Source organism: Accipiter gentilis, chromosome 7 (assembly GCF_929443795.1).
Source record: "Accipiter gentilis chromosome 7, bAccGen1.1, whole genome shotgun sequence".
NCBI lineage: Eukaryota > Metazoa > Chordata > Aves > Accipitriformes > Accipitridae > Astur > Astur gentilis.
Window position 1 is genome coordinate 30,692,476 of NC_064886.1, and position 12,287 is coordinate 30,704,762.

Here is a 12,287-nt window from a genome sequence, read left to right on the forward strand (position 1 = left end):
ACAGAAAGTCAGCTCTCAAGTGCAACTGCTTAATACTTCACTGCACGCCCAGCGTGTACCTCGAGGCTTCCCTTGCCTCGTGCAGCAGTTGCCTGAGCACACCTCTGCTTCTGACTGAAGAGGGGGAAAAGTAGAAACAACCTTCAAATCCCAGGCTGTTTGGCTAACCCAGTGCTACATTTGGCCGACATGTAATGATTATTGCCCAGGTAAGCATATTGAGAAACAACAACAAAAATAAAACAAAGTACTACATCTCAGTGATAAAGACTATGGATAGGGTAACATGAGAGGAAATTCAGAATAATTTTAGCATGTAGGGGAAAAAAACAGTTTAAGAGTAATAATCTGTGGCTGGTTAGATCTGAACTATTCTGGCAGCTGAGACAAACTGACATACTTAGTTCAGTGCTTTGTATATTTAGTTAGCTTTACCTAAAACAAGCATTTTGTCGAGGACTAATTTCTCAGCTGGGCAGATGTCCCCAGACCTAGAAGACTGCTCGCAAGGCAGCCAGGACGGAGGCGGCTAGTGCCCAGGCTCAACACAGAACAGCTCCCAGTTGTGAGAAATGCTCTGCAAAGGCTCTGCCCCTCCTTCCACCGACAGATGACTCAGTCCTGCTCTCACACAAGGACAGAAAAGACCCCATGCTAAAGCCCAGCAATAACCTGAAAATCACTGTTCAGTCCAGCAGCCCGCTCTCTGCAGTGAGCTTTCTTCTCCCAGGTTTTCAAAAGTCTGTTGACGACCCGATGGACCTCTCTGTAACCCTCCCTCATACACTGCCAGGGAGCCACCTACTGCAACTAACTTAGTCCACGTCCTCGTCCACCTGCTCATCTGACACAAACATAAAGCATGAAAAAATAAGGTCTCGTGGAAACTCTTGTGACTGCCCAAGCACTTTAGCTCTAAAGCGCACCACGAGCTTCCCAGCCCACATTATTATTACCAAAGAAAACGAAAACCTGGGAAAAAAAAACACATTTCTAATACCTTGACAGGTCCATCAGTTCCCATTAAAAATAGAAAAGCTATTACAGAAAGTGAGCAAGCACCTGAATTATAGATCAGCGCAGGCCCGGGCAGGTGGGGACTGTTTTACAGCACCAGGCAAGGGCCAGAGCTCGTCTCTCCCACGCCTCTGGCTGGGGACACCCGCCGAGGAACGCCCACGGCCTCTGCTCTCCCGTCCCGCCACCCTCACGCCAGCGACACGCAGGAGGGGCGCTCGGCGGCCCGCGGCAAAGCAGCCACCGGGGAGACACGGCCACAGCAAGGGACGCCCCGGGAGTATCCCCGCCGGGCCGCCAGCCCCAGCGCTGACGGGGCGCCGCCCGAGGAGAGGCGGCAGGAAAGGCCCAAAGGCGCCTGAAGGGCCGCACGGCCCGCGCCGGCCCTCTCACAGCCGCTGAGGGCCGCGGGCGCCGCGAGGCAGCCCCGGAGAACGTCGAACAGCCAACGGCGCTACCCGCGCGCCGCGCCCCGCCCCGCCCCGCCCCGCCCCGCGCGCCCCCTGGCGGCGCCCTGCTCCGCCCTCCGCCGCTTGCCCCGCTCCGCCATTGGCCGCCGTCCAGCGAGGGGGCGCGGCCTCCCCCCCCCACCCCCCCACCCCACGGCACGCTGAGCCCCAGCGGCGCCCATTGGCCGTCGGGCGCGGGGAGAAGGCGGGGCCGCGGGAGCGCAGCCCGGGACGGCGGCGGAGCGGAGCCGCCTGGCGCGGGGCGGCCGGGGAGCGCTCGCCGGAGGCGGCCGAGGCCCTTCGGCGGAGGTACGGGGCCGAGCGGGGCTGCGGGGAGGCTCGGCGCGGCGGCTGGGCGGGCAGCTCGTGCGGAGGGGGAGAGTTTTGGAAGAGTCGAGGGTTTCCACCGCCGGGCCGGCGCGGCGGGAGGGGAGCGGTCTGGCGGCTGCGTTCCGCCGGTTCGCCGCTCCGCCCGCCGCAGGAGAGAGGGGTGGGGGAGGCCGTGCTCGCCGCCGGGAGGGCTCGGCCCTGCGGGGCCCGCGGCGTGCTCGGCCCGCCTGGGACCTGCGCCCACCCGCGGGTCTCCCTGCTCGCGGGGGAGCCGGTCGGCACCGAATCGCCCGCCGCCGCTCTGCAGCACCCTGATGTCTGTGCATGGCTTAAGTGCCGGTTAGAGTGACGATTTTGGGGTTTTTTTTAGAAGGCACTCTTTAAGTTACCGAGTTTGACGCTGTACCAAAGCCACAGAAGTTGATCCCGCTGCCGAAGTGTAAGAGGAATCGCCCAGCTTTGGCCCTGCATCTCTTCCAAAAGGCACGGGCGCTTGCAGGCGTTGGGAGAGACACAGAATTAACCTCTTCCCTTGGTGATTACCCACCCTCGCCAGCGAGCCTGTGTACGTCATTTGTCATGAGCCCTTGTCCAGCCCGAGCGTCTAACGGGTGGCCTGACCAAATGCTGTTACGTTAGTCCTGTCGCCTCCAGCCCCAACTCCCGAGAGTTCCTTATGGAGGTCTCTTCCCTATGGCTGCTCACCAGGTTGATGCTGATGAGCGGCAGAGCGGGGAGCAGGAGGTGCCTGTGGAGTACCACCTTGATGCGCTGCCTGAGGACGTGTGTGTGCGTGGACGGAGAGGAGGGGGGTGAGGCTCATCTTTAGTTTCAGGTTTTCCTTCTGTACAAAGCTGCTTGGATGCCTCTGAGCCTGGGTGACACATGCAAGAGCCACAACTGAGCTTGGGCTACCAACTGCTGGTTTTGGTAGCATCAGGCTGAGCTCCTCAAAAGCCACTACTCGGCTGTCCCCTTGTTCTGGCCCTACGTGCCGCAAGTCCTGGGCATGCTGAGCAACAGTGGCAAGAAGCTCAGTAGCTTGGTTAGCCCAAATCCCGCCGGGACTGGTGGCATTTCTCAGTCAAATGCCTAACGTGACAGTCAGTCCCAAAGTGTACATGTACTGAGTTGGGTTCCTCATGAGCACGGCTGGAAGGGGCTTGCCAGAGCCTGCCCCTCTTGCCCCCAGTGGCCCAGCGGTTACAGCATGCTGGGAAAGAGGGAGAGGCAAGTTGAAATCCCCTCTGGGAGGAAAAGGAGAGGAACTATGTTTTTCTTGCTCTAAATGCCTGCTCAGGCTAAAACATGGCTACATCTTGCTTACTGTGCTTGGTGAGGAAGAGCTTATGCCAGCTGTAACTCCAGGAGAGACTTCCCAGCTGAGCAAAGCAGAAAGAGCAAGTAAGGGCGAGCTGCAGAGAGAGATGAGGCTTCGGGCACTTTCTGCTGGCAGACCTCAACAGTCAGATCTCAGTGCGCCGATACTCATGGACCATCCTTGCGTGGATACCAAGACTGTCAGTTCTGTTTGACAGCAAGAATGCTAGAATCAGGTAGAACAGCTCACTACATTGCTATGCCTAAGCCTTGGATCCATACAGACTTGAAAAACATACCCTGGACTCGTTGACCCAAGAGCTTAAGTTGAAACGCTTTGCCTGGCATGCATCAACATGGCTGTTTATAATCACAAGTGAACAAGTGCTCATTGTTAAAAGATGTGGCTTGCTTACCTCTGGAGTGGAGTGCCAAATAGCATTTTTTTTTTTCCTTTGAATATCAGTCGTATTCACTGAGTATATATTCATTGCATAATATTTGATCACATGCAGAACCAACAGATCTTGATGAAAAAAACAACCCCAAACTTTGCCATGCCAAAAACTCCCATGAAGAGTATCACGCCACTAAAGTACATCTTCCCGCTCTCATTTCAACTGTGTAAGCTTCTGCAGCACGTGGCACACGTGCAGACGTTTCACTTGGTAATAAGCACCGTGACCCTGCTGACCCAACAGGACAAACTTGAACAAACAGGAAAAAAATATTTACCAAAATGAATAAAATAGATTAGAATTTATATCCTCATTTTTATATCTCATCACTGTTGTTCCAAAGGGCGGGGCTCTCACCTCCCAGTAAAGGAGACTTTACCAAATTCACATAGTACTTCCATTCCAAAGCCAAACTGAGTATTATTTGCAGTCAGTCACAATATTAACATTAAATTGGTTTGTATGCCGTTACTCAAGCTGAGCGCTATCTAGAACTCGGGGCAGGATTGATCTTGCATGTGGTGCGATGAAGCAAGTCACCCTCTGCAGATTGATGCTCGTCTCCCCACTAGCGGGAAAGGGAGCTCATAGAGGGATAGAGTTAGTTGTCCAAGTCTAAAGGTGGGCGATGTGCATCCCAGCCCTCCTGCTTTTTTACTGCTTAGTATGTGTTTGTGCTGTTCTCTGGCCATTTATGCTTGACAGGAGAGAGATGGAAGAAAAACGCTCTGCTTTTGCCTCTCCGGGAAAACTCCTTCAGGAAATAACCCTGGGCTAGAGCAGCAGCTGACACTTTTAGTCTTAGCAGGGAAGATTTTCCCAGAACAGAGTTAGCTTTTCTTTGGTTAACTCGTGGCATTTTAACAGGGTAACAAACCAGAGGGTGGAGGAATAAGGACATACCCTGCAGCTGGAAGCGTGATGGGTAATGAGAGCTCACTTTCATTTCTTTCACGTTGCAGGATTGTGTCCGTCCCCCATACAGGCCCTTCTCCCTTTGCTCCATGCAGCAAGTCCAAGTGCTTGCTGGCCTATGCAGGTGCCCAGATCAATGCAACAGCTAAAGCTTTCACAGCAGCAGGGCTTGCACTCCTCTTTGAAAATGAGCTTATGTTTCCTGGCTCTTTGCCGGCACCATCTTTATATCTGACAAAACGTTTTCATCTCCACTGGGATCCGGTACATGGAGATCCCTAGAAATTACGAGTAGTGTCAGGTACCACATTTGCTTGAGAGGTTGGACCATGCTTCTAAAATACATAAAATAAAGGTAAAGGAAGCAGGCTAAGAGCTGGGGCTCCATAACCCAGACACATGAGGAAGCAAGACTGGTGGGAGCAGGATTAACTGCGTTGGTTTATCCCACTTTGGTACCAAAAATTCTTGACGGTATTTTGTTGCATTCACACCAAACTTCCCAAGCTGTAATTTCGGTTTTTCTTTTTCCTTTATTATTTCGTGTGCTCATCTTGCTGTTTCACTCAAAAGCTCCTCATCCACGGAGTTGTTTGTAGGAAACCCTGAGAGACCACATCCCAGGATAGGTGAGACTCCGGGTATTCGTAGTTAGGGAGTTTGGTGTTCAGCTGTGGACGACCGTATGCCCTGCTTGTTTGTTCTTCAGCCTAATTTGTGTATTTAAGAGGGAGAGAAAAAAACTACATGCTGGCGTTGTTGTAATTCGGAATAGATTGGAATGTAAGTCCTGCAGCAGAGCAGCTCCCTTCCATGTGCAAGCCCACTTGGGCTGACAGATGAGGGAGCAAGTAATAAATCCCTTCGCACACCTTCCGTGCGTCCGTACTGAAGCGGCAGGTTGGCTGGGGCATTGCCTCGGCCACGGCTGATGGTGTCAGGCCCCTGGATTCCCACCAGCTGGCTGCAGCACATCCCCCGGCCGGAGCATTGCAGTTAATTGTAAATTGCCCTCCACGCTGAAGTGAGTGGATGTGCTTACCACTGTCCAACTCCATCAAATCCATTCCGGTGCTGCAAGGCCCTGAAGACAGGCATCCTTCCAGAAGGAAGCTGGAGGCCTTGGAACCCTCCCTCTAAGTCTGAAGCCAGCTGTTCGGGAGCACTGGCCACTCCACACTTCTCTGTGAAAGCTGTTTCTGCAGGGTGGGTCACTTCAGTTAGGTCTTCCCGGGGCTGAACCTGCATCTTAGCTTTGTGCCTTTGTACCCTGGCCCGGTCTAGAGAAGAAAATTCTGGCAGCTCAGAAGAACTGACCGGTCTGTCTGGCAGATAGCTCAGGTAAGAGTTAGATGGCACGTAGCAGCCTTGAGCAGCGGCTCTGTGGTTTCCCTTCTGGCGTGGTGAAGGGCAAGGGCAGAATGTGAATCGTCATTGTCCCAAACACACAGGACCAGGCGTGCTGTCCTCCTCCCTTTCCCCTCCAGCCTCCATGGCTACAGGGACTATGGACAAGGAAAATGGGGAAAATGGTGGAGGGCAGCTCTGCATTAGCGATTCTATGTTCACTAGCGATGAACTGCTAACAGCAAGCAGGACCGACACACATCCCTGTGATCTCGGAGCTGCCTCGTGATGGCTGAGCTACCTCGCTGGAGGAGGAAATGACTCACGTTCCCGTGGCCGGCCAGCCTTGGGGCAGCACCCCAGTGCAGGAGGGGCTAGGTGCAACGAAAAATCGAACTTACGGCACGGAGCGCTTTCCTTACTGCAAACTACCAATAGCGAACGTTTGCTTTTGCTTCAGAGTTACCCTTATCTAGGTTTTCCTATTTAAAAAAAAACCCAAAAACCAACAGACTATCGAAACCCCAGATTGTATGAGGAGAGCACGGAGCTGGGGGGAGGGATGAGCGTGCTGCCTTCCACTTCCCCTTCAGCAGAGGTCAGACTATTTTCAGAATGATGTGGCTTGTAACTGGAAGCACCGGCAGCCCCGGCTTAACTGCGGTAATAGAGGAAGCGCTTGGTTTGTGTGGGTTTATTCACGTAGCGGGTGCTTTTTTACTTTTTTTTTTTTTTTTTTTTTTTCCTCCCCCCCCTTTTTGTCACACAGCGAGGACCAGTGGGAACAAGTGATACCGTGCTATTTTGTTCCTGCCTCAGCTGTGGCCCAAAATGGCATTGTGAGGTGCGTGTGTCTGTAACTAATCCTTGAGAAAGCAGGTGTGCAGTCAGAAGCGGGAGGCTTGCTCCCAAGACCACAGATATCCTCCCTGAGCCTGTGTCCAGCCCAGCATCAGTTAGCCCCCAGCATCAAGAGGGATAGAAAGGGAGGGGTCCTGGTACCCTTCAGCTGTCACAGTACGGTTACTCCTGAACAAGTACTTATACCCACCTAAGAGCAGGTTCAGACTAACTGGCTTCCTTTACAGTGGGCATGCAGTTATACTGGTAAAAAGCACAGCTGTAATGGAAGAGCTGGCTCTGCCTTCAGGGGCTTCCATTGCTGCGAACCAAACTATCCCAGTATAGACCGGGCTGTTACAAAGTGGGGTCAGAAAGTTTGAAAATATAATTTTAAAAAGTAGCAAACTAAAGTGAGGAGTGGTAAGGAGATTACTCCTAACTTTAGGTGGCATTAGGAGCATCTCACCTGTGCTACTCGGCCTCACCCCAGTGCAGATGTTTGCAGCTTCACCACTTCCTTCTTTATTTTCCTCTCTTCAGAGCAAGCTGGAGATGGTGGACCACCTCGCAAACACTGAGATCAACAGTCAGCGCATTGCTGCTGTGGAAAACTGCTTTGGGGCTTCCGGACAGCCCCTAGCCGTGCCGGGAAGGGTCCTTCTAGGAGAAGGGATTTTAACCAAAGAATGCCGCAAGAAACCGAAGCCTCGCATATTCTTCCTTTTCAACGACATCCTTGTCTACGGCAGCATAGTCATCAACAAAAGGAAGTACAATTCCCAACACATCATTCCCCTTGAAGATGTCACTTTGGAGACACTGCCAGACACCTTGCAGATGAAGAACCGCTGGATGATTAAAACCTCCAAGAAGTCCTTTGTGGTTTCCGCGGCCTCCCTCACAGAAAGGAAGGAGTGGATCAGCCATCTGGAAGAGTGCATCAGGCACCTGCTGACGAAGACGGGCCGGCAGCCCTCCACGGAGCATGCAGCCCCCTGGATCCCCGACAAGGCGACGGACATCTGCATGCGCTGCACGCAGACCAAGTTCTCCACGCTCACCCGAAGGCACCACTGCCGCAAGTGCGGCTTTGTCGTCTGTGCAGACTGCTCCAGGCAGAGGTTCCTGATGCCCCGACTGTCCCCCAAGCCCCTGAGGGTGTGCAACCTGTGCTACAGGCAGCTGCTGGCGGAAAAGAAGAAGGAGGCGGAGGCAGATGGCAGGCAGCTGGAGCCGATCCGCTCTGCCATCCCGGGCTATGAACCCTCCAGCGGCGATGACAGCGACAAGTCTGACGACGACAAAGCTGACCAGTGGCCAGCAGACACAGCGTTTTATACCTCAGAAGTATCTTGGTCATCTTTCCATAGCTGACCTCCCTGGGAGTCGGTGGCATTTAGACATTAGGAAGCCAACTTCTGGCCTCCAATGCCTGTCCTTCTTGATGTTTTCTCTGGAGGCCGTGCCTAGGAAGGCGGATCTTGGCCCAGGTGTGTGGTGTCTGCTTGGGGAGCAGAGATGGGCTTACCCCTCTGAGAACGTGTCTCATACAACGCGAGCACAGAGAGCAACAGCTCAGCGAAGAGCACGGACTGGGACAGAGACCTGCGGATCAGCCTTGGCCAAATGAGCTCACCCTTCAGTGCCTTAGTCTTTCCGTCTGCAAAAACAGAGCAATACAAACTTCTTTTCTCAGGTGCTTTGAGATGGGCTCTTGGGAGAACAAGGAGCAAGAAATCCTGGGATTAAACACGCTTGCCCGCTAGCGGTGCGTTCCTCTGTCATGGCAAGAGGCACTCTGGATGCTGTTTTCCATCAGCATGGCATCTGTGTCAGAGATTGTCATTGCAAGCGTGCCAGCCTGTGGGGACAGCTGCTTATCCCTGCATGGTAAAGTCGGCACAGGCTTCCCTTTCTGCACCCAGGTCTCTCAGCTTTGGAAACACTAAGGGAATGGTGGTCAGAATGCAGGGAGCTCGTACGAGGCTCGGTGTGAGCAGCCTTAGCAAAGCACTGGAGCATTCAGCACTCTCGCATGGAAAGAGGCCATTTTGGTGGTACTGGGCCGGGAGGGAGGAAGGAAGGAGAGGGGAACGCAACAGGTAAAGTTATACAGAGGAGTGAGATAGGAAGGGAGAGACTTACTGCAGTTGACTCAACCAAGTGCAGAGCCCCAGATCTCAAAAACAGGCCGTTCCACCAGATTACCAGCAACTTGATGAACTCAAGCCTACCAGGTAAAAGGACAGCCCAGGGAAGACTCGTTAAAAGTCTTGAAAAATCCAGGAAAATGCTCCACATTAAGATCCTGTGAAGTACAGCACTTCCACTTCCCTCCTGAGCAGGAGCCCAAGGCATTGAACGCTCACTTGTGGGCTCACCTCGTGTCTATCAGTCTCATGAGTCCAAAGTTAAGGTCCTTTATGTACCTCCAGGACTGCAGCCCAAGGCTTTACTGTTAACTTGAGATCAACTTTGAAGTTCAAACTAAGTTAGAAATAAACCATGTTTATTCAAGTATTCTATCATAATGTAGCATGGGAGTAAATATACTGAAAATCAGACAACAGCAATTGTTTTGCAGCAGACATTTCTACAAACTCTGTTACTACTTTTAGTATATTTTTGTACTGTGTATTTTATGCTCTGGAAAAGGAACACGGCTGGAAGTACACTGCCAAAGTTATACACTGTTTCCCTACCTTGACCTGTTCCAAACAGTGTATTGCCTGCCAGATGGCCAGACTTAGTGTTTTTTAAATGTCAGTTAAAAGTAATCATTCTTAACTGTCTTTTGTAAACTGCCACAGTTCCAATGAATTTGTATTACTTGACTGTGTGTGAATAAAGATATGGCCAACAGGAAGAAGCCAGGAAAGTATGACAATAAAGCGTGTTGTTATTTAACAAGAGTCTTAAACGAGAGCTGGGATTCAGGCCTGGCCAGCCAGTGTGAGTTCTGTCTCCTCAGCCGTGGGGTGAATGCTCTGGGTTTCTATTTACTGCTTGAAGGTAAGCGCGGGTGAAAAAAAAGTATGGCCAAATCTGATGCTTCCTTTCTGTTTATACCATGTTATCATCTGACTGAGTTTTCCCAAGTCTTTCGCAATCCCCTGCGGTAGTCTGTATTAATTGAAACGGTATTTTTCCGGTGGGGGCACAGCTTAGAGTGGGTCAACAAACCTTATGACCTAAGCAGATGTTTGGGGGTTTTAAAGCAATAAGTACACCAAGTTCTGTTTTCTCCATCCTTCTCCAAGCTTAGTTCATAACTCTGTGCAGCAGTGATTGTTTTTATAATGCCTCCCACCCACCAGAAGGGTGTACATGCTACGCAAACACAAAATGACCTTAAAAATAAACAGCCATTAGAACGGTTCACAAGCCAAAAATAGCCCAGCTGCTGAATCCATGTCCATAGCTGGCATTTCAGTTCCCTGCTCCTGAGGTGAAACTCCCAATTTCTTCCTAGTAACTGGCTCCAGAAATGTGTTCCAGTTTTGAACCTACTCCTTAGTTCTCTTAGAGATCAGCTTTTCTTTATCTTAGTGTCCAAAGGTCTTACTATTATCAGCCCTGAAAGAGTTATGAATTGTTTTTATCCGCTAATGAAGGACAGACACGCCTCTAGCAAATGCCTTCTTGTTGAGAAAGAGCTTTTCTTGATCACAGCAGGAAAAAAAAACCAAAACACAAAAAACAAACAAACTCCACCAAAAACAACCCAGCCCCTTTCTTTGGCACATGTTGTACTGTAGTTGGTGGCCTTTCTGGAAACGTACGCACCTTCCGGCAACTGCTGCATCCCCATTCTTTACAGGAGGTGGGTATGGAGAAGAGTCAAGGGTGGAAAAGCTGCAACACCCTTGTGAATAATTGAGAATCAGGGTGACTCGCATCACATACACACACGGCTATTTTTAAACACGGTGTTTTGGAGCTGAGGAAGTACGCATGAGCACTTGCACTTCCAGAGGCTTCTTACGTGCACGCTGCATTGTGTGCGTTACAGTGCCTTCTCCCAGAGCTTTCCCTATTGCTAGCCAGTTGCTCGGTGTTGCTCCCAGCTCTCCAGCCGCGCAGGCAGCATCAGTATCGTGCCGCAGATGCTGCCAAGCCGGGAGACCCGGAAAGGCTGGAGCTGCCACAGGTTCGAGAAGACATTTCGCATGGAAGCCCCAAGTAACCTAGCGACTCTTAAACTGTTAATGCATATGGTAAAAGGAGCCTGCCGAGGAAAACATGGGGAAATTTAAACACAGCTTCTCCTCCACCTCCTGTACTTTTATTAGCCAAGCTGGGGAGCTCAGCACTGGGATTAGAGCCTGGGGCTCTTGGCGTCTGGCCTGCTAACACATGGGTTTTACATCACGAGCTGTGCTGTTACAGTCTGGCCTGGAGTCTTCCAGCCAGATTCTATCTCCAGAGCTTTAATGGGGCATTTCCTGATGGTTTGGGTTTTTTCTTTTTTGAGCTAAATAAATGTCTTATACCAGGGATTCATTAAAGTTTGCAAACCCGTGCAACTAGAAAGAGCAGTAGCTTGGCTGCTCACTTCGGAAAAACATCTGCAGGCTGGGGATTTTGTGGGGGTCACATCCTCCTCCTGAAAGGCTCCCAAACATGATGTGTGGGGATAGGTTGGCAGAAGGGGTTCCTTGCTCAGCCCCTGCCTGATGGTGTCACGGCACAAAGGGCAGAGCACCGTGCAGCCGCACACCAGCCTTGGCACTGCCTGACCCCGGGGTGTGCTGGTTCAGGAAATCAAACTGGCCAGAAGCTGCTCCTTCCATTCCCTCAAGCAGAAACTGGAGCCCAGGCACTTTTAGAAAAATGCAAACGTTTTTTGGCCCTCAGCAAAATGGTTCCTTTTAAGCTGCGCATACAAGAGCCAGGGGACAGTCCCAGTAGGTGTCAGGAGCGAGAACACTAGTGCACTGAACGTGGAAAGCAAAACTTGAATGTTAGCATCAGACCTGCTGAAACTGCTGGGGATTCTCCAGCAAAGAGACAGGAAAACAGAATTAAGGGCAATGCAGTGAGGCAATTCTCTTCTGCTCTCCAAAGTCAGTAGGAAGATGAGGAAGAGGATAGCCCTGCTGTAGCAGCCAATCACAAAAGTCAAAGGAGAGGTAACAGGGAGATTTGCTCTGTGAATAAGCTGAAAAGAAAGGATCAAGCAGGTTCAGTGAAACACGTGCTCCACCATCCAGAGACGCAGCCAGGGCACACCACCAACTCCAGAGCACGGTGCTGACTCAGCAGTTCACAAGCTTCGGCGGCAGCAGGGTGAAGCGAGCCAGCTTCTCAGTTGGAGTCTTGCTCCCAGTTACTCAAACACTCAGTTTTTATCCAAGCAGGAGTTCTGGCTCTGCCACAGCCCACGGCCTCTTCCGACTCACTACTGTGGCAAGGCAGTTTCTCATGTTCCTCAGCCTGGGATTTTTGGTTAGCAGGAGGAACTGAGGAGCACAGATGGTCCCAACTACTGCTGAGCTTTGAAGCGGTGTGTCTCCAACAAAACATACAGGCTTCTGTTTCTGACTCTTTCTACTCCGGGCCATGGATCTTTAAGAAAGGTGTTGGCAGGAAGAAGATGTTACACTCC

The 12,287-nt window shown here is 51.6% G+C and overlaps 1 protein-coding gene across 3 annotated transcripts; it reads left to right on the top strand.

The window, feature by feature from the left end:
* Positions 1 to 1,687: 1,687 nt before the first annotated feature.
* PLEKHF1 (pleckstrin homology and FYVE domain containing 1) lies at positions 1,688 to 9,557 on the top strand. Of its 3 annotated transcripts, XM_049806676.1 has the most exons (3): positions 1,720 to 1,775; positions 6,606 to 6,680; positions 7,220 to 9,557. In XM_049806676.1, the coding sequence occupies exon 3, from the start codon at positions 7,232 to 7,234 to the stop codon at positions 8,051 to 8,053; it is 822 nt and encodes a 273-aa protein (XP_049662633.1). In that variant the 5' UTR covers positions 1,720 to 1,775; positions 6,606 to 6,680; positions 7,220 to 7,231; the 3' UTR covers positions 8,054 to 9,557. The 3 variants fall into 3 exon arrangements, with proteins under 3 accessions (XP_049662632.1, XP_049662633.1, XP_049662634.1); XM_049806675.1 differs by lacking the exon at positions 6,606 to 6,680 and having other exon boundaries at positions 1,688 to 1,775; XM_049806677.1 differs by lacking the exons at positions 1,720 to 1,775; positions 6,606 to 6,680 and adding an exon at positions 2,075 to 2,608.
* Positions 9,558 to 12,287: the final 2,730 nt, after the last annotated feature.